At 40.9% G+C, this 21,034-nt stretch overlaps 2 protein-coding genes across 2 annotated transcripts; one reads left to right on the forward strand and one right to left on the reverse strand.

Annotated features, from left to right (window-relative positions):
• The first annotated feature begins 294 nt into the window (after positions 1 to 294).
• Positions 295 to 6,456, forward strand: LOC139463829 (perlucin-like). The gene is made up of 5 exons (XM_071245198.1): positions 295 to 401; positions 1,482 to 1,570; positions 2,583 to 2,676; positions 3,584 to 3,818; positions 6,359 to 6,456. The coding sequence occupies exons 1-5, from the start codon at positions 347 to 349 to the stop codon at positions 6,381 to 6,383; spliced, it is 498 nt and encodes a 165-aa protein (XP_071101299.1). The 5' UTR covers positions 295 to 346; the 3' UTR covers positions 6,384 to 6,456.
• LOC139463827 (zinc phosphodiesterase ELAC protein 1-like) lies at positions 5,711 to 20,901 on the reverse strand. The gene is made up of 9 exons (XM_071245197.1): positions 20,596 to 20,901; positions 18,603 to 18,718; positions 16,375 to 16,569; positions 14,872 to 14,966; positions 13,769 to 13,864; positions 12,097 to 12,196; positions 11,055 to 11,235; positions 9,070 to 9,164; positions 5,711 to 8,133 (listed from the first exon to the last, which is right to left on the reverse strand). The coding sequence occupies exons 1-9, from the start codon at positions 20,672 to 20,674 to the stop codon at positions 8,017 to 8,019; spliced, it is 1,074 nt and encodes a 357-aa protein (XP_071101298.1). The 5' UTR covers positions 20,675 to 20,901; the 3' UTR covers positions 5,711 to 8,016.
• Between the last annotated feature and the right edge of the window lie 133 nt (positions 20,902 to 21,034).

Raw genomic sequence — 21,034 nt, forward strand, 5'->3', positions numbered from 1 at the left:
GACTAGTAATTATCTATAAGTCTTTGTTTAAACAAAGAGACAAATATCAGAGGATTTACAGACAAAGGATTTAACCACACATATGTAAAACCATTTGTACACAACATATCTTTTATGGATCGATGCTCACGATGTCAATCACTGGATTGCAAGGTCCGGACTCGATTATTTACAGACCGACGTCATATAGCTTGAATATTGAGTCCGGCGTTAAACAAGAAACAAAACGAACAAAAGATTATGTCACGTGGTGCTTAATTTTATGTGTAACAATTTACAACAAACTGTTGTGGAGGCCTATCTCCCACATGTTGTGTTCTCAGGAGCAGGGAGATAGTATACGATCATGGAGAAGGTTCTCAAGTATTTGTCCTTCGTGTCAGCCTTTGTCCTCGTAGCAGGTGGGTCAATATTGTTATTATAATGAAACAACTCTAAGTTTTACTATATGGTCTTAATCTGATGTATCGATTGATACCAATTTTCTCTGAGATCAGTGCTCAAGTTATGTGCCTAGATAGCATCAGAGCTCGTTCAACAAATCGATCGTAGCGTTAATCTGGACTTAGTGGAGATTCCAGGGAAGAATATGTCCCCACGATCCCATATGCCGACTGAAGAGGAGCCAGTTGTCAGACTTGGTGACTTGGCTAGATCCGGAAGTGAATGTTGTTCATGCTTTCAATCACTGGTTTGTCTGATGTAGACTCGATTATTTACAAGTCTCAATATATGGCTGGAATATTTCTGACTAGTATTAAACAACAGTCACTCCAACAAAGCGATCTTAGTGCTTTGTTGTCAGTCTGTTGCACTGTGTTCACAAAGCGACCTTAGTGTTGCAATGTCTCAGTGTATAGTGCAGTGTTCACCAAGTGAGCTTAATGCCACGGTGTCCCAGTTGGCAGCACAGTGTTCACAAAGCGATCTTAGTGCTACAACCGCTCAGTCCGTAGTACAATGTTGACAGTGATCTTAGTGCTACAATGTCTCAGTCTGGTGCACTGTGTTCACAAAGCGACCTTAGTGTTGCAATGTCTCACTGTATAGCGCAGTGTTCACCAAGTGATCTTAATGCCACAGTGTCTCAGTCGGAAGCACAGTGTTCACAAAGCGATCTTAGTGCTACAATGTCTCAGTCCGTAGTACAATGTTCACAAAGCTATCTTAGTGCTACAATGTCTCAGTCCGTAGTACAATGTTCACAAAGCTATCTTAGTGCTACAATGTCTCAATATACAGGTCTATAATTGTTGAAAAACGAAATGGTTAATCCGTTTAGGCTTTCAGTTTATGGATCGTGAAAGAAAACATCCTAAAAAATAAACGTCGCTGTGGAAAAAATCGATATTGCACTTACGATTTTGTCATTGTTCACCAGATAATAGAATTAAGCAAGGATTACACGTGAGCATCCAGAATATTTTCTAGGACTTCCGGTTTTCTGGAGGTAGTACCTATATTTACATGTATCCCCCCAGGTCAGGGGAGCTGTCCCCTCGGGTACGCCTCACACAGCGAGTCCTGCTACAAGATGTTCCCCCTGGCTGCCACGTGGCCCGAGGCTGTGGTAAGGAGATGTCGTTAATATATCCTCCTGGCTGCCACGTGGCCCGAGTCTGTGGTAAGGAGATGTCGTTAATATATCCCCCTGGCTGCCACGTGGCCCAAGTCTGTGGTAAGATGTCGTTAATATATCACCCTGGTTGCAGTGGAGTACCGTATGACAAAAGATCCTATTTCAATGACAGGCAATGTGTCAAACCACTCCAAAAATCCTATTTATGGTTTCTACATGTATAACCGGGGAGGGACCCCGTTAATCCAGACGGTGGCGTGTCAGTGAAATAGTCTGGATTTACGAGTCATTGGAGCCTTGTACCTTTGGTTATATGATCGCGTTTCAATATGGGATAGTCTGTTGGACGGGTGTCCGGTGTAACAGGGTCCGGCCTGTGTAGGTTTCACTGTACGTGATTGATGATGGCTACATACTGTGTTCAAGGACACGCAGGTGTATTGAGTCTCCGATCCAAGGTGAAATCTATAACCTGCACTGCCTCTACTCTTACACCAGTACTATGAATGCACGTTATATTTGATCCATGACATGTCGGTGATGTTGCCCCTATCCATGTAAATGGATATCATTATTTCCGTTTTCGAAACACAAAGGATGAAGTAACAATTTTATAAAACCAAATATATATCTTGTTCATTAACCAGTTTCGCCGTAATAGGTTAAACATCATAATATTTGGTTTGAATACACAATGTCATTTCGAAAGCGGTTAAATGTGACAAATGTCATATTTAGGATACCACTTTCTGAGTAAAGTACAGAATCTCGTACTTTTTGGTTTTGGGGGGTTGAGTCCCATACGGGATTCGAACCCACACTGCCAGAGTGAGTCTCCTAATCGCCAGCAAAGTCAGCGATCTCATCCACTCAGACACCGAGGCTTCCGTCTTTACTTTACGTTTTGTTCTCCCAAATATGACATTTGTTATATTTGGTGTATTTGGAACTTCGCCAGTGTATATCTATACCTGATAATGAACATGGCGGTGTTTTCCCACAGGTATTCTGCAAAACCTTTGGTGCGAAACTTTCCATGATAACGGACCAACAGGAACAGGATTTTGTGGAGAACTACATCAATGGACTGCACAATAGTAATACGCTACATCCTGCACGAACCTTTAGAGGCTTTAAGTAGAGTGTTTTACCAAATTGGAGTGAGTGAGTATGGTTTTACGCCGCTTTTAGCGGGTTTCCAGCAATATCACGGCGGGGGACACATGAAATGGGCTTCACACATTGTACACATGTCGGGAATCCAAACCGGGTCTTTGGCCTGACGGGTGAAGGCTTTAACCCCTAGGCTACCTGACCGCCCCTTATCAAATCGGAACATATTACTGAGTTTACCTCTTATAATAAACTCACATCTAAATTTGATTTTTTCCAACGCTTTACTTTCTTAAACAAGAAAAACCAACAAATAGTGTTTATTAGAGGGTAACGCAAGGTTTTCGTACCTGTGGATCGTTGACGTAACACAAGCTCAAACTATCAATCATTACTTTCTTTCCCTTGGATTAGTGAGTGAGTGTTGTTTTACGCCGCTTTTAGCAATATTCCAGCAATATCACGGCGGGGGACACCAGAAATGGGCTTCACACATTGTACCCATGACGGGAATCGAACCCGGGTTAACAATTGCCTAAAAGCAAACTGTATTGTTAAAATGCTGTAACAGATACTTAGATACTGTTCAAGCGGCGTTAAACCAAACTCCCTGCACGGTTGCAACGCCGTAAAATTACTGTGGTACTGTTCAAAGAGGCCTTTTAAACCAAACCCTCTGTATGGAGCCAACGCCGTAAAATTACTATGGTACTGTTCAAAGAGGCGTTGAACCAAACCCTCTGTATGCTTCCAACGCAGTAAAAGTACTGAGGTATTGTTCAAAGAGACGTTAAACCTAACCAATTGCATGGATCCAAACCTGTAAAATTACTCAGATACTGTTCAAAGCCGTGTTAATCCCAACTCTCTGTCTGGTTGTAACACGTGTAGGCCACCTGACGCAGGACATTTGGCTTGGTGGGTCCGACCTCCTGGTGAACCAGGAGTGGTTGTGGACCAACACCATGAACCATATACAGTACAGCAACTGGAAACCCGGGGAGCCAAACAACGTCGGCAGTGGCGCCTCCGTCACTGAGGACTGCTTGGCGCTCATGCCTTCAGATAACTACCAGTGGAACGACGCTCCCTGCACAGACCGAATGTACTTCCTCTGTGAGACAGAGTAAGTAACGTCCGTAGAGGAAACCAAATACCCTGTTTATTCCTTGTTTTCGCTGTGATATAGAGTAACGTCCGTAGAGGAAACCAAAAACCCTGTTTATTCCTTGTTTTCGCTGTGATATAGAGTAACGTCCGTAGAGGAAACCAAAAACCCTGTTTATTCCTTGTTTTCGCTGTGATATAGAGTAACGTCCGTAGAGGAAACCAAAAACCCTGTTTATTCCTTGTTTTCGCTGTGATATAGAGTAACATCCGTAGAGGAAACCAAAAACCCTGTTTATTCCTTGTTTTCGCTGTGATATAGAGTAACGTCCGTAGAGGAAACCAAATACCCTGTTTATTCCTTGTTTTCGCTGTGATATAGAGTAACGTCCGTAGAGGAAACCAAAAACCCTGTTTATTCCTTGTTTTCGCTGTGCTATAGAGTAACGTCCGTAGATAAAACCAAATACCCTGTTTATTCCTTGTTTTCGCTGTGATATAGAGTAACGTCCGTAGATGAAACCAAATACCCTGTTTATTCCTTGTTTTCGCTGTGATATAGAGTAACGTCCGTAGAGGAAACCAAAAACCCTGTTTATTCCTTGTTTTCGCTGTGATATAGAGTAACGTCCGTAGATGAAACCAAATACCCTGTTTATCCCTTGTTTTCGCTGTGATATAGAGTAACGTCCGTAGATGAAACCAAATACCCTGTTTATTCCTTGTTTTCGCTGTGATATAGAGTAACGTCCGTAGATGAAACCAAATACCCTGTTTATCCCTTGTTTTCGCCGTGACATAGAATAACGTCCGTAGATGAAACCAAATACCCTGTTTAGTCCTTGTTTTCGCTGTGATATAGAGTAACGTCCGTAGAGGAAACCAAATACCCTGTTTATTCCTTGTTTTCGCTGTGATATAGAGTAACGTCCATAGATTAAACCAAATACCCTGTTTATTCCTTGTTTTCGCTGTGCTATAGAGTAACGTCCGTAGAGGAAACCAAATACCCTGTTTATTCCTTGTTTTCGCTGTGATATAGAGTAACGTCCGTAGAGGAAACCAAAAACCCTGTTTATTCCTTGTTTTCGCTGTGCTATAGAGTAACGTCCGTAGATAAAACCAAATACCCTGTTTATTCCTTGTTTTCGCTGTGATATAGAGTAACGTCCGTAGATGAAACCAAATACCCTGTTTATTCCTTGTTTTCGCTGTGATATAGAGTAACGTCCGTAGAGGAAACCAAAAACCCTGTTTATTCCTTGTTTTCGCTGTGATATAGAGTAACGTCCGTAGATGAAACCAAATACCCTGTTTATCCCTTGTTTTCGCTGTGATATAGAGTAACGTCCGTAGATGAAACCAAATACCCTGTTTATTCCTTGTTTTCGCTGTGATATAGAGTAACGTCCGTAGATGAAACCAAATACCCTGTTTATCCCTTGTTTTCGCCGTGACATAGAATAACGTCCGTAGATGAAACCAAATACCCTGTTTATTCCTTGTTTTCGCTGTGATATAGAGTAACGTCCGTAGAGGAAACCAAATACCCTGTTTATTCCTTGTTTTCGCTGTGATATAGAGTAACGTCCATAGATTAAACCAAATACCCTGTTTATTCCTTGTTTTCGCTGTGATATAGAGTAACGTCTGTAGATGAAACCAAATACCCTGTTTATTCCTTGTTTTCGCTGTGATATAGAATAACGTGCGTAGAGGAAACCAAATACCCTGTTGATTCCTTGTTTTCGCTGTGATATAGAGTAACGTCCATAGATGAAACCAAATACCCTGTTTATCCCTTGTTTTCGCTGTGATATAGAGTAACGTCCGTAGAGGAAACCAAATACCCTGTTTATTCCTTGTTCGCTGTGAAATAGAGTAACGTCCGTAGATGAAACCAAATACCCTCTTTATTCCTTGTTTCCCAAACATAGGTTTTATTATCAGCTTCTTAATACATCAGTAACATCCTGTATCGCCCTTCCAAACACAATATAACATTATCAACCCCGAACACTACACAGTGAAACTCACAGAAACAACTACGAAATAACGCCCGAATTTAGACCAGAATCGTTCAATAAAATGTGTCCTCAGGCGATGACGATATGGTTGGTTGGTTGGTTTGTTGTTTAACGCCGCACTCAGCAATATTCCAGCTATAGGACGGCGGTCTGTAAATAATCGAGTCTTGACCAGACAATCCAGTGATTAATATCATGAGCATCGATCCACGCAGTTGGGATCGATGACATGCATCAACCAAGTCAGCGAGTCTGACCACCCGATCCCGTTAGTCGCCTCCTACGACAAGCATTGTCACCAGTCTAACCAATCACCACGCTAGGGTGATTTTATGTCCATAATAGGTGCTGGACAAGTATGAAGACCCCGTTGTGGTTACCTGCTGTACAAGTATTGGTCTGAGGTCATATTTATTAATGCCGTGTTGTGACCACCAGGCGACCCATACACCAAGTCCTTGATCAACATCATGTTTTATTGATTCACTTCATTTTTTAACCATTTCATATTTTCCTGTTGTTTTTTTAACAGGTTGGGTTCAAATCCAATTGGGTAGCAAACACATCCACACAGAGTATTCACAGGAATGTAATTTTCTGTACTTTTCAAATAAATCGTGTTTGAATTTTGTTGTCTATTTTCTTCACATGTCATTATATCAAATCACATTATCAAATCATCCTAGTTTGTGCTTCAGCACAATTTGAATACTGGGCCACAAACTTGTTACTACGGAAGCCTTTTTTGGCCATTTCCCTCCCCCCCCCCCAACCTTTTTTCTTCTTGAAATTGAAAGTTTTTGGAAGGCATTTAGAAGTGAGACACATAAGGAAGAGAATTTATGGATGTCCTCATAATAAAGACGTTGACATCAATAAATTCTCTTCCTTTGAAATTTCAAGATACTAAGCTGAAATGTCAAGATACTGGCTTCAAATGTCAAGGTACTAAGTTGAAAATTCAAGATTCCATGTTGAAATTTCAAGATGCATACTAAGTTATATTTTCAAGATAATAAGTTGAAATCTCAACTTATTATCTCTAAATTAAAAAAAAGAAGACACCAAACAAATGGCCCTGAAAGGCTTCCATATGTTACAATGGCATACCAAAATAAATGTTTTGTGAAAGGCTCATTAAAACTGTTCGGACCAAACTCAAATATGTATTCATCTAGTTGTGAAATTTTCACAAAAAGTGTGTACCATGTTCAGAGAAAACAGGGCATTTTGTACACTACACATAATTGATTTGTGAAATTACATGGAGTCCATGTGTAGTGTAGTTTTATTCACTGATAATTTAAGTGAGGAGCATACATGTGCTATTGCATTTAGTGATAACCTTCTCATGATAATTTACATGTAAAGTAACTTGCTACATACACCAAAGGTTGGTTTGGTTGGTTGGTTTGTTGTTTAACGCTGCACTCAGTAATGTCCCAGCTATATGACGGCGGTCTGTAAATAATCAAGTCTGGACCAGACAATCCAGTGATTAATATCATGAGCATCGATTCATGCAATTGGGATCAATGACATGCATCAACCAAGTCAGCGAGCCTGACCACCCGATCCCGTTAGTCACCTTTCACGGCAAGCATGGGTTGTTGATGACCTATACTACCCCGGAATCTATGTTTAGTAGGGAGTATGAAAGAGAATGAGGAGGCTAAGGATAACACACAGTGTACAGTCCATTGTTAGTGAGGGAGCCATGGTTACAGCTGTGATGTGTTTTGGTGAGGTATTTTGTTAAGGTGGAAACATGTTTTAGGATGTTTCCACACCAGGATGCGAGAAGAAGGATGAAATGCATAGTCTGAGATAGGATAAATGTTTAAAAAAGATAAAAATATGAAAAGGTAATAGTTGAGCATGTGGTTATTGTACATAGTAGTTTCACACAAAAATATTCATTAAATTGAAAGTTATGCCTCGGAAGGGAAACCTATAGTTGTTTGAAACTAAGAACCCTAAATTGTTTCAATACAGGCCGAGGTCATGACTGACACCGTTTTAAACATCAGCAACAGAGCAAACATCAGCAAACTTCAGTCATACAGGCCTGAGTCGTCACACACCATCTACAGACAGAATGCTTCATCACTTATAGTCTCAGGCTTCCCAGTGGGGAGAACCTGTCGATACTGGTCACTCCAAGACAGAGTTCATCATATCAGGAATGTATCAAGTCTTCTTCATCGGTACTGTGTAGGAGAACATGTCTTCAGCACAGATGACCTTGCCCTTCCCCAGGACATTCTCAGCCTCTTCAAGCAGCTTCTTCACCGAGTCCTCCCCTTCCTGGAATAATGGAGAAATGAAACCCACTGAAACTTGTTAACTTCATTAACTGGACATATATACTCAATTTCAAGAGGAACGCATATCCTAAAGTATGGACGTTAGCCCTTGACAACAGACGGCAACCGCCGCACTGTGCTTGCGGTGGGTTCTAACTGATGCTTTTTTGTGGCATTGGTGCAAGTGAGAAAAGGTCATAACCATGTCTTTACGTTAAAACTTTACATATTGACGTCCGCTTCTTGGGCGACCCTGTTCACTGTTTATCTGTGCACTACGTGCAATAAGACACTAAATCGTAGTAGGATGAATCTGTACATTTCTTGACAATCATGCTGCTGTGTTTTCAACCATAAGCATTACTTGATGACAAACATTTGTGCCTAATCTGGACTCGGTTCAGCCTTGGTCACTCAAAGAACTGTCAGACGGTTGTTGCTACGTTTCACTTTCTTCGGAACTTTCATCACCCAACAATGCATGTTTCCCATTAAAAGCGTGCATGTTGCCCCCACCATGTCTTCAGAGATGCTTGGAACGTTTCTGGGCATGTTATTCTACCACTGTGTGTATTTTGTTGTGCGAACAGAACGCTTTAATTGGATATCAATGAGATCAGAAGTTACAACATGAGAAGTGCATTCTTTTTGGAACTTTGAACAGATAGGTGGGATATGTATCGGATCGCACAATTGGTGCCTCGTCCCAGCCCTAGTGAGAAAGTGAATGGAAAAAGAGCCTGAACCAGAAAAACCAGTGACTGAAACCACGACCAGCAATCCATTCTATTTGGGCAGAATTGCACACAATCAATGAAATTTTTGGGACTAAAATTTCAGATTGAAACAGTCAGGAATATGAGACATCCAGTTTGACATATCCAGGTTTCAGTAACGGTATTTATAGTACCAGTTTGCCAGGACTGTGAGTACGAACCTGAGCATCATATGATAGCGGCCTGTATCTCTGACTGAAGTGGGTGAGTATAAGTTGTCCCACATCCAGCTGCTGTGCCAACTCCGCCGCCATTGCTAGGAGACACAGAAAACAAGTGATGACATTATCGCAAAACAAAACAGATATGGCCACTTGTGTATCAGAGTAGTGCTTACATTAAGACCACTGTGGACTATGCACTTTGAATATATCACACATCATCCTTACCACCAGGGCAGTTGTTCTGAAGCTCAATTCCCATCTAGACCAGAGAGCAGACTGAATACCTTTGAACCGATCGGTATACACTACCAGTTTATTTTTTAAAAGTAATTGTGTTTTATGTGGACATTTTCTCTAAATCAAGCATTTTTTGAAGGCAATGAATTCCATGTTATCAACATGTGAGGGTGCTTGATGTGCTGAATAGATAACCTGGAATATATCAGCTTTGGATTCTAAACACAGGTAGCAGGGCTTGATTTAACTATAAAAAAGCATGCACCAGTGCAACCTATTATTGAAAAATGCAACCTAATATTTATGTCTACATGCACTTAGTGCATTTCAAAAACTTTCCTTTTGTATCCAACTTAGCCTTACTGGACCATATAACATTGATAATTGAACATAATACCTCCAGGCATTATTTACCATACTATAGGCCTGTGACTAAAGCCTGTGCTATGTGTAATTTGTCATCCTTCCTTGGGCTTCACATCATCAAACTGGGGACACTTCAAGATTATGTAGGGGTGGTCGGGTAGCCTAGCCTAGTAGAAACCATAATGAACAGTAGCTTTATGCTTAGTAGGGGGTAAAAAAGAGCTTGGGATAACACACAGTGTACAGTCCATTGTTAGTCAGGGGAGCCATGGTTACGGCTGGGATGTGTTTGGGTGAGGTATTTGTTAAGCTGGAGGGGCGGTCGGGTAGCCTAGTGGTTAAAGCGTTCGCTCGTCACGCCGAAGACCCGGGTTCGATTCCCGATATGGGTACAATGTGTGAATCCCATTTCTGGTGTCCCCCGCTGTGATATTGCTGGAATATTGCTAAAAGCAGCGTAAAACCATACTCACTCAATCACTCACTCACTCAAGATTATGTGCACATGTTCCCATACTGTTTCAAAGCATTACGTGATAACTTATGTGACACTGGCAGCACACTGGGCATGCTGGGTAGTGTTTCATGTAGGTATTTTCTCTAAGTCAATCATGTCAAGGCAATGATTTCCATGGTATCATCTTCCTGAGACAAGGGAGTAAACTGACTGTAAATGTCCAGTTTCCACCCTTGCTGAACAATTCTGGAATTTTTCCGGGCTCGATGGTAGCGCCACCAGATCTATTATGAGTTAAGTCCCTTCTATGCCCCTCCTACTGAACAATCAGATTCCACCCCTCAAATCAATTGCATTTGCTTCAAATAAAATGGCAGCGCCCAGTCAAAACAATCTGATCGATGATCAAGATCTATATTGCAATAAAATAGGTCTTACCTCGCAAAGTGCATCAAATGAGGGGAGCACCTTGATTAAAAAATGAAAAGATTTGGAAAATATTTGTCAACGCCCAGTTGACGGTACACATCCTTTGCAAATCCTGCAGTCAACCGAAATCTGCATGTTGAAATCTATGTTATTTACGAATCGTGTCGATTTTGTTACATGATTCTATTGGGCTGTGCACAGACTTGTTAGTCCAGCCAAAATATAATTCCACAATTGCAACCTAGTTGGGCAAGGGTGGAAACTGGACTTTTACAGTCAGTTAACTCCCTTGCCTCAAGAAGATGGGTACTGTATCAGTTTGTGAGGGTACCATCCTGCATTCCAGAAGGGTTGGCACAATTATATGTGTAGAAGATGAGTGAATGTTGTTTTATGGTACATCAACAACTTGGCTGCTATTTGTGGTGAGCGGCCTTATGAAGAATCTTGGTCTGAAAGAAAAAGATGGCGGAAGTGATATGTGAAGGTTCACCTGGTGTGGAATGACCATTCTCCAAGCACTTCTCCCACAGGGCGTTCTCCAGTGTTGCTTCATGTATGAGGACATCTGCTCCTCTCCCCACCTTGACCACCTCGGAGGAGTCACTGGTGTCTCCCATCACCAGGATGTGACGGCCAGGTCTGGATGGGCCGACCACCTCACTCGCATCCACCTGCACAGACAGCGTGGCCACGATAACATGTGAAGTTGAGGTGAAACTGGGTTAACAGCACGTTCAAGGTTATTACACTTATATAGCGATGTGCATGCATGTGCGGGTGTGTGAGAGCGTGTGGCTGCTTGTACTAGTCTGGAATATGTCATTTTGAATAGTGCTAGCCCACAGAGATACCAGGCCACACATTTTAAACATGGATACCCCACTCAGACATAGTATAGTGACTCTGAGCTGATCAATCCTTGTTTTATCCCCTTAATCCCGAGCGCATTCGTGGTCTAGTGGTAGAGCATCCACCCAGAGAGCAGAAGGTTGGGAGCTCGATCCCCGGCGGTGTCAAGCCATTCGTAGTTGTTGTTACAAGGACTAGTCGGCTCAAACTCAGTATAGTATATCTGAGTGGGGTATTCATGTTAATCTGTGACAAGGTATCTCAGTAGGCTAGCACTTTAAAATCGGCATGAGTCGGACTAGTACAAGCAGCCACACACACCAACCACCCGATTCATTTAGTTGATATGATTCACTTAGGATAAGCGTAGGTGTATGACTGCATGACTGTTGAATCTCAGAGCTGTATTTGCATGACTGTATTTCCCCAAATTAGTGAACATTTTAAGATTTTAAAAAAATGAAATAATGTTTTAGATGTAGTTAACTATTGTAAATATATAGGCTTAACTCGGAAAGTAAATTAGCTTGTAATTGCATTTTCGGAAAGTTAATTGAAAGAAATTGGGTTTTGAATATTTGGGAGGGGGGGTATTTTATGCAAATACGCTGCTTATCTGCAGCTCTGAATATTATGATATTATGACTGGTATTCTGTTATAAGCAGTGTCAAACCCTCAATACCTTAGTCCCATCTTCCAGGACAACTGCTTCTCCTGACTTGAGTTTAGAATACAGGGGCCCAGGTGGAATCCCCAGAGACTTAGCAGCCTGCACATCAAATCTGAAACCGAAGCATTTCCATAATATATTTCTATGAAATGAAGATGACAGCGAAAGGTACAGATGCTCAAAAAGACGCTTGGAATATTTTTTACACAATTTCTTTATGGTGAACAGGCAAATGCAGTATTAAGGCCAAACCAATCTGTTTTCTTGTATTATGGATTCTTTGGACCAAATTCTCTGGACGGAGAGGGGAAAACAAAATAATAGACCAGATGAAAAAAAACAATGTTTGCATTATGGATATGTATGGCACCAAATTGGTTGGATGGGGAGGGAAAAATAAAACTTTGAAAATGTTAAATATTTCCTGACGTATGGGGCAACTACCGGTATTCAGAAACCAAATTCTTCATTTTTCATGATTATCTTATTTGTAATCAGATAAAAATTAGTTCGAAATGGGCTTCAAACATTGTACCCATGTCGGGAATCGAACCCGGGTCTTCAGCGTGACGAGCGAACACTTTAACCACTAGGCTACCTGACCGCCCCCTTGCCTAAGCAGAATAAAAACATACATGTATAACATTTTGAGATTAGTCTTGAGTGAGTGAGTGAGTGAGTGAGTGAGTGAGGTGAGTGAGGCGAGTGAGGCGAGTGAGTGAGTGAGTGAGTGAGTGAGTGAGTGAGTGAGTGAGTGAGTGAGTGAGTGAGTGAGTGAGGTGAGTGAGTGAGTGAGTGAGTGAGTGAGTGAGTTGGGTTTAACACCGCTTTTAACAGTACTACAGTTATATCGCGGTGTGTCAGCTTAATGAGGGAGGAAAGCCCGAAGTGATGCAGGTCTCAGACGTTTACCACTTAGGTGAAACCCACGAGCACGGGTATGGTGCTGACAAAACTAGAAACATAATCAGGGCGAACCAGGATTAGAACCCACAATCAATAGGTTTCGGGCGTACCCAATGGACGCAACTCTACACAGTGAATTGCAGCGCCTTAGACGACTGGCGACCCGTGCCCCGAGATAAGTCTTGAGCTGCATGTGTGTGCTGAGCTTGCTGTAAACACACACAAACCATACTGCTCATCTCTTGAATATTTCCAAAATTAACTGAGTGCATTTCCTTGAGAAACATATGGTAAACAAATTACATTCTTGCTTTCAAACTACACTTGTGTTCACATTCCGGTCTCATATGTTCTGGTGAACAAATCTGATCAACTTATTTAGGTCTATAGAGCTGTTATGCATAGGAGGTGAGGTGAGGTGAAATGGTGTTTAACGTCGCGTTCAAGATTATTGCACTTGTATAGCGACGTGCATGCACATGTGAGTGTGTGGCTGCTTGTGCTAGACCGGACTGATGCCGATTTATAGTGCTAGCTCACTGAGATACCATGCCGCATTTTAACATGAATACCCCACTCAGACACAGTTGTCTGACTCCGAGCTAACCAGTCCTTGTTTTAGCCCCTTAATGCCGACCGCCAGACAGGGTAATAACAAGTACTATTTTTTAACGTCTTTTGGTATGACGCAGTCGGGGATCAAACTCCGCTCTACCACTAGACCACGGAGGCGGTCGCTATGCATAGGAACATGACAGGTCAGCATGAGTGGTCCTACCTTCCTGGTTGAGGTGCCTCCCGTATGGCGAACCCGAACGATGGCACCCGATGTTGGAGTTGAACACCCTGCACATGGAACTTCCCATCATTGAACCTACAGGACAAAGAGTTACAATCAGCAGCTGTCACATCAGGCTTACCTCATCATGGGATGCGATGCTTGATACAAATACAATGCTTAATACTGGATGAAATTCTCTATGTTGAACGTGGCCAAACTAGCCAGATATTGATACTATTAGCCAGTTTGTGTTTCAGATTGGTTACTTTTGTGAGTGAGTATGGTTTTATGCAACTTTTAGCAATATTCCAGCAATATTACGACGGCAGACACCAGAAAATGGCTACACACCTTGTACCCATGTGGGGATTCGAACCCGGGTCTTCAGTGTGACGAGGGAACACTTTTACCACTAGGCTACCCTACTGCCCCTTGGTCAGTTTAGACCTGTTCTAATCGTATTATGCAATCGGATTTAGCATATACATATAAGAAACAGGCATTTATTGTTTGAGTAAGGTATTTTGTTGACCACTATACAATATGTATAGCACTACCATATGTCTACCTTGTGTCTAGCACTACCATTTGTCTACCATGTGTCTTCCACTATGGGTTTAATATATGTCTAGCTACCATATGTTTACTTTATGTCATACATCACTATATGTCTACTCTGTGTCTACCACTACAATGTGTCTATCATGGTGTATATCAACCATTACCCTGTGTCTACCAAGTGTCCACCACTACCATATGTCCACCACTACCAAGTAGCGAGCCTGTCTACCATCTGTCTTCCACTGCCCTTGGTCTACGATTACCCTGCGTCTGCCAAGTGTCCACCACTACCAAGTAGAGAGCCTGTGTCTACCATTTGTCTTCCATTACCCTCTGTCTACCAAGTGTCCATCACTACCATACATCTACCATTTGTCTTCCACTGACCTGTGTCTACCACTGAATGGTTTGTACCACTACCCTGTCTACAATAACCATGAGTCTACCATGTGCCTATTACTACCCTGTTTCCACCACTACCACCATGTGTCTACCAATGTCTGTGTGTCTAACATTGTGAAACCAATCAAATCACTCACAGTTGCCACACACCATTTTCATCAGGGGAGATAAGTCTACCTGCCTTCTCGTTTGGATGGAGTTTTTCATCAGCGGCGTGGTCTACTGTCCATTCCTGCCACAGAGGAAAATAAAGTACAATATATCAACAGGAATCACTGGCATCGACCCCACACTGATGAGTGAGTGGGTGACTGAGTGAGTGAGTTAGTGAGTGAGTCAGTGAGTGAGTGAGTAGGTGTTCAGGCCTCTTTAAAGAGTATTTCCATTACATCATGTATGTCAACGTTAGCATAATGCGGGAGGAAAGCCCGAGTATTATGTAGGTGTAAGGTGTTCACCACTTCACTGAAACCTACAAGCAATGGTATGGTACTGACAAACCAAGGATCAGTGTAAACCAAGGACATGAACCCATGATCAGAGCATCCTGTGATGCCTAAGGGATGTAACTCTGTACAGTGAGTGAGTTAGTTGGGTTTAACGCCGCTTTTAACAGTATTCCATTTATATCACGCCGTGTCAGCTTAATGTGGAAGGAAAGCCCGAAGTGATGCAGGTCTCAGACGTTAACCACTTTGGTGAAACCCACGAGCACGGGTATGGTGCTGATAAACCTAGAAACATAATCAGGGCGAACCGGGATTCGAACCCGCGATCATAGGTTTTGTGCGTACCCAAGGGACACAACTCTGTACAGCAAATAGGTGTGCCTTAGACGACTGGCCCACCCGTGCCCCCCAACTCTGTACAGCAAATGGCAGTGCCTCAGACAACCTATGCCCTGTACCAGAGACCATATCTATTATATGGTCTCTGCCCTGTACTGTTCAAACCTATAAGATAACACAGAGCATGTATGGATAAGATTTATGGATAAACAATGTCTTTATTACAATTCATCCATAAATCTTATCCTTACTGAGTACTCCAACTTCTAAATGCCTATCAAAGATGTAACACAGCAGTATTGAAGAAGTCAGACTTTTTTATGGTTGGTTTCATCTATTGAGGACAACATATAATTTTAGTTACATTCATGTTTAGTCAATTTATCTGAAAGAGTTCTAATGAATGATACACAACCTTGAACAACACACTACTGGTTTACAGCAGACAAAATAATCAACATGGAGGAAGCAGAATTCAATCTGGTTTTATCATTTAACCTTGTCGAAACAAAACGAATTAAATTGCAAGTGATTCCGTAGCATTTGATTGGTTAAAAAAGAAATAACTTTTGCGTTTATGTTTCCACATACCCATATACAGAAAAACAATTAGGCCACCCCCATTAAAGGATTACTGTTACCTCATTAGCCGATAATAAAAATGGTTGGGGCTTTTGTTGCTTTGTTGCGCTAATTTTGTAATTTTGTTAACAGTTTTTGTAATTATTAAGAGACACAACTGTAGAGTTATTATGATTATACTTTTTTACATTTTTATTCATAAGTATTAACTTCAAAATGTTTATTAAGTTCTAAACATCCTACAGCACAAGTCAAATGGCCTGAACTTACCATCCAATCAGCAGGCAGCTGGCTGTCAAGCACCTGCAGCTCATGAACGATGTAGTCAAACCCGAGCTGTGAGCGAGACAGCTCCAGGGATACACGGAGGAACTTCCTCAGTCCCAGCGGTCCATAGAGCTCCACTGGCTCCGTCCTAGCGTTGTTCTGGCTGATGGTGCACATGAGGCCTGGGAGCCCAAAACACTGTACAACAAAAACACTGTACAACAAAAACACTGTACAACAAAAATACTTCTTTGGGTGGCATTTAGAAGTTGGAATGGTAACTAAGACAAAATTGTTATGGATGAGCAACTTCTTTATTACAATTTATTGTAATAAAGAAGTTGCTCATCCATAACAATTTTGTCTTAGTTAACAAAAATACTGTACAACAAAAACAAAGTGATCCCTATATCTAATTGTGTTTTGTTTGTTTGTTTGTTTGTTTGTTGTTTAATGCCACACTCAGCACTATTCCATATTCCGGTCTGTAAATACCATAGTACCATACGAAAAGTACATTTCAAAATTTCATGGATAAGATCATAAACAGTTACATATTTCCGTCAATTTCTAATGTACAATGCTATTACATTGATGTTTTGTTTATTTTTTTGTTTGTTGTTTAACGCCGTACTCAGCAATATTCCAGCTATATGATGGCGGTCTGTAAGTAATTGAGTCTGGACCAGACAATCCAGTGATTGAAATCATGAGCATTGATCTACGTAGTTGGGATACAATGACATGCATCAACCAAGTCAGTGAGTCTGACCACTCGATCATGTTAGGTGCCTCTTATGACAAACGTAGTCGCCTGTTACAACAGCCAGGGGTTGCTGAAGACCTCTACTAACAAGGATCTTCATGGGTCTCATCGTAACATGTATTGACATGAGTGAACAAATTACATGCTGGATTACCTCCCTTGTATCAGTTTCCATCACAAGACAATTACAATTTTTTATAAGAAATGTTTTATTTGGGATAACACTTTCTCAGTAAAGTAACAAATTCTAGTACTTGTGAGGGTTTGAGGCCCATCCTGGGCTGAACCCACACTCTCTGAGTGAGGCACCTAATCGCCAGCACACAAAGTCAGCTATATAACCCACTCTGTCACCAAGGCTTCCACAAACATGAAAGTCCAACAACTGGTATGGTCTAGATCACATACTTTGTGTACCCCTCTGATGAGTGTAAATTGGCACTGCTCCCATGGCCAATATGTTATGAATACACAATGACTTTTAGAAAGTTGTCAAATGGAAGAAAGGTTATATTTGGGACTACACTTTCTACATAAAGTACAAATTCTAACCAACGTTGTCCTTTTGACAACATATATCCATGATAACAGAGATATCATACACTGTATAATCAAGTATAGGGAGTTCGGATTAGTAGCTTATCAGGGACACCTTGAAAATCTTGTCAAGGTCATTATCATATTATTATTATTATTATTATTATTATCATTATTTGTTGCTGATGGTATCTTAATCATGGCTGCCTCGGATCTTTGTTTCTTTACAACCTTAACTTGCACCAGGTTCAAATTTTTTTGAAAACTGAACCAACAAACATTCTGGAAAGTTAATATATGGATGAGATTGTATGGCAGTGCTTCCCACGTACTGTGCAACACCTCCACATGTATATCCAACTTAAGCAAGAGATAGAAGATGATTTTAACGGAATCAGTCATACGGGCTGTAAGTGTCGTTCGGAATACAAGGTGTTAATGTTTCCGAGGTTGCATGATTAGAAAACACCTTCCGACTGTCACTTTCATGATCTGGTAAGCGATGCTTTGTTTGGTCAGATGAAAGGTCGCTCTGATGTGACCCGTAATGGGATAGCGAGAACTAAGATCTGATTTTAATGAGATTGACAAAAACATGACAAATTATACACAACACAGGGATGTAGTGATCATGGTGATGTAGTAAACCTTAGCAGTATTCAGTGTGTTCACAAATCATTGTTGTGTGGAAAATGTTAGTCAGATACAAATTTGATTTTCTTTTTTACGTGCACTTGGTGCATGTAGCCATAAATATTAGGTTGCACTTTTCAATAATAGAATACACTGGTGCATGTTTTATATAGCTAAATAGAGCCCTGATGAGAGATGACAAGAATCCAACAACTTTCAAGATTATCACTAAACACTATGTATGACAGAGCTCTTGTGACAGAGACATTCAGATCTTCAGGAAAGAAAGACTTACGTGATCTCCGTGGAGATGAGATATGAATATTTTGCTGATTTTCCCTGGTTTCAGAGGACTCTTCATCAGCTGAATTTGGGATCCTTCTCCACAGTCAAACATCCAGCACCAGTTATCTGGGGGAAAACACAGAAACAGTTTGGACACACATTTGTCTTCACAGAAATTTGTCAGCTGTAGTTATCTATATGGAAAACATTATATATACTTGATGAAAATAATAATATTCAGATAAATAAATTGCAAGTAATTCCATGGCATTTGATTGGCTAAGTAAGCTTTGTTTGTTGTTTAACACTGCTCTCAGCAATTTTCCAGCTATATGATGGAGGTCTGTAAATAATCAAGTCTGGTCCACACAATACAGTGATTGACATCATGAGCATTCATCCATGTAAATGGGATATGATGACGTGCATCAACCAAGTCAGCAAGTCTGACCGCCTGATCCTGTTAGTCGCCTCTCACAAGTTTTGTTGTCTTTTTACGGGGCAAACGTGGGTTGCTGAAGACCAGGATTTTCATGGGTTATTAAAAAAGCAATTTTGTGTGTTTATGTTTGATTGGTTGATAATTGAGTGGGCAGGGTTTGTGTTGCATTATCATGATAACCGCACTGATCTATGTCTCTGATTTCATATTGCTGTCTACAAATCTTTATGTTCATCATTTTAATGATAATGTAAGCAGTCTGTGAAGTTATTATTGATAACTTATTTATTGTTAAGGATTGACTTCAATATTATTTTGTGTTTATGATGGTAAAATTCATGTGATGTTTTGAACCACAAATATATAATGATGCTATACACAAAACCGGGTAACAAAACAACGTGAGAGTAACCATGGTAACTGAAAATACGATATGACACAGAACCTCGGGTATGGTCTTTTTAGACATCTCAAAATTACGGTCTAAGGAACCTATAGCCATCTTTTACACTTTATATAGGCCTAAGAGTCTAAAGTTTCAAAGAAGGAAAAATGAGGAAGCCCATGAATGTATGATGTTTTTTGCCATGGAAGCTGTGCAATTTACACTTACCAGAGGGGTACACAAAGTATGTGACCTATCGGTGACTTTGTGTGCTGTTGAATAGGTGCCTCACTCTGAAAGAGTGGGTTCAAATCCCAGAAGGGACCATCCCTCCCCCCCCAACCCCCCAAAGTAAGGAAAGTGCACTGAAGTTGTAGTTCAAATTACAATTTCATTTTGTGTAGTTACTGATCATTTAATTCATCTATTCAACTATACGAAAATTCTGAAGATTCCATTCGTTTCTGAATAGTTTGAATACCTGGTATATGGTCTCTGGAATACCCAAGCCATTTGCATTCACCATCCATTCATAATTTCAAGTAGGGCGGTCCGGCAGCCTAGTGGTTAAAGCGTTCGCTCTTCACCCTGAAGACCTGGGTTCGATTCCCGACATGGGTACAATGTGTGAATCCCTTTTCTGGTGTCCCCCACCGTGATATTGCTAAAAGCAGCGTTAAAAAACATACTCACTCACTCACTCATAATTTCATGTGCACACAAAATGTGATGTCAGCTTGATTAGTGGATTACGCAGTAGAAATGTAGTGCTAGGTACCACATCCCAGTACAGTGAATGTAAAATAATTAGACAAGCAATTGACAAGATGTGGGAAGGCTGGTGCTTACAGTATATTTTTTATTTGACTTTTGGGGAACATAAATGATGGACATTTCGTTTAACTGTGCTCACGTGTAATGCTGCAATTCAGAACATTTTTGGTCAGCAAGGTTACCGGAAGTGTGTACATCAAATATTCCCATACAGGATTTAATTTACGTGATATCACAATAATTACTTCAATCCATGAATCAAGGTTAGCCACGAATTTTGGCAACTGCTCTCTACTATAATTTGTACTTTACTTAGAAAGTGTTATCCCAAATATAACATTTGTTATAGAAATAGATATCATAAATAGATGACTGAGTATCATGTAAATGTCATATAAATACCATGCTTGAGAACAACGCAGGACACTCCTCTTGATGGTGTTGGGTAGGCTGATGCTGTCCCAAGGAATGTTATTTCCATCCTAGCTTAAATAATTGTCAAACTGAAAAGAACAAAAAATCCTGGTGTTTAGCATTCATATGAAACCCTAAATTCAACTTTCCAGCATCTATATTGTCTCTTTCCAGCTTCTCTCTTTCACAACCTGGTATCATGTCCACATGTAAACAAAGATTGCAGAATAGAGTTATCGTTCCTGAAACAACTGGAAACTCTGGATCTCAATTCTCTGTTTGGAGCTTCATTGAGTAACCAGTCTATTCATTGGGCTGAACGATTGTTAACCGGTTCCACTGTTGTTACACTGTGCCCAGAAGACAGGAGCCTAGTCAGCCGCTGCCGATTATGCATTTACTGGTTTCCCTGTTAGTACGCGCATCA

The sequence above is a fragment of the Haliotis cracherodii genome, unplaced genomic scaffold, assembly GCF_022045235.1.
Source record: "Haliotis cracherodii isolate W230 unplaced genomic scaffold, xgHalCrac1.p SCAF_16, whole genome shotgun sequence".
Classification (NCBI taxonomy): domain Eukaryota; kingdom Metazoa; phylum Mollusca; class Gastropoda; order Lepetellida; family Haliotidae; genus Haliotis; species Haliotis cracherodii.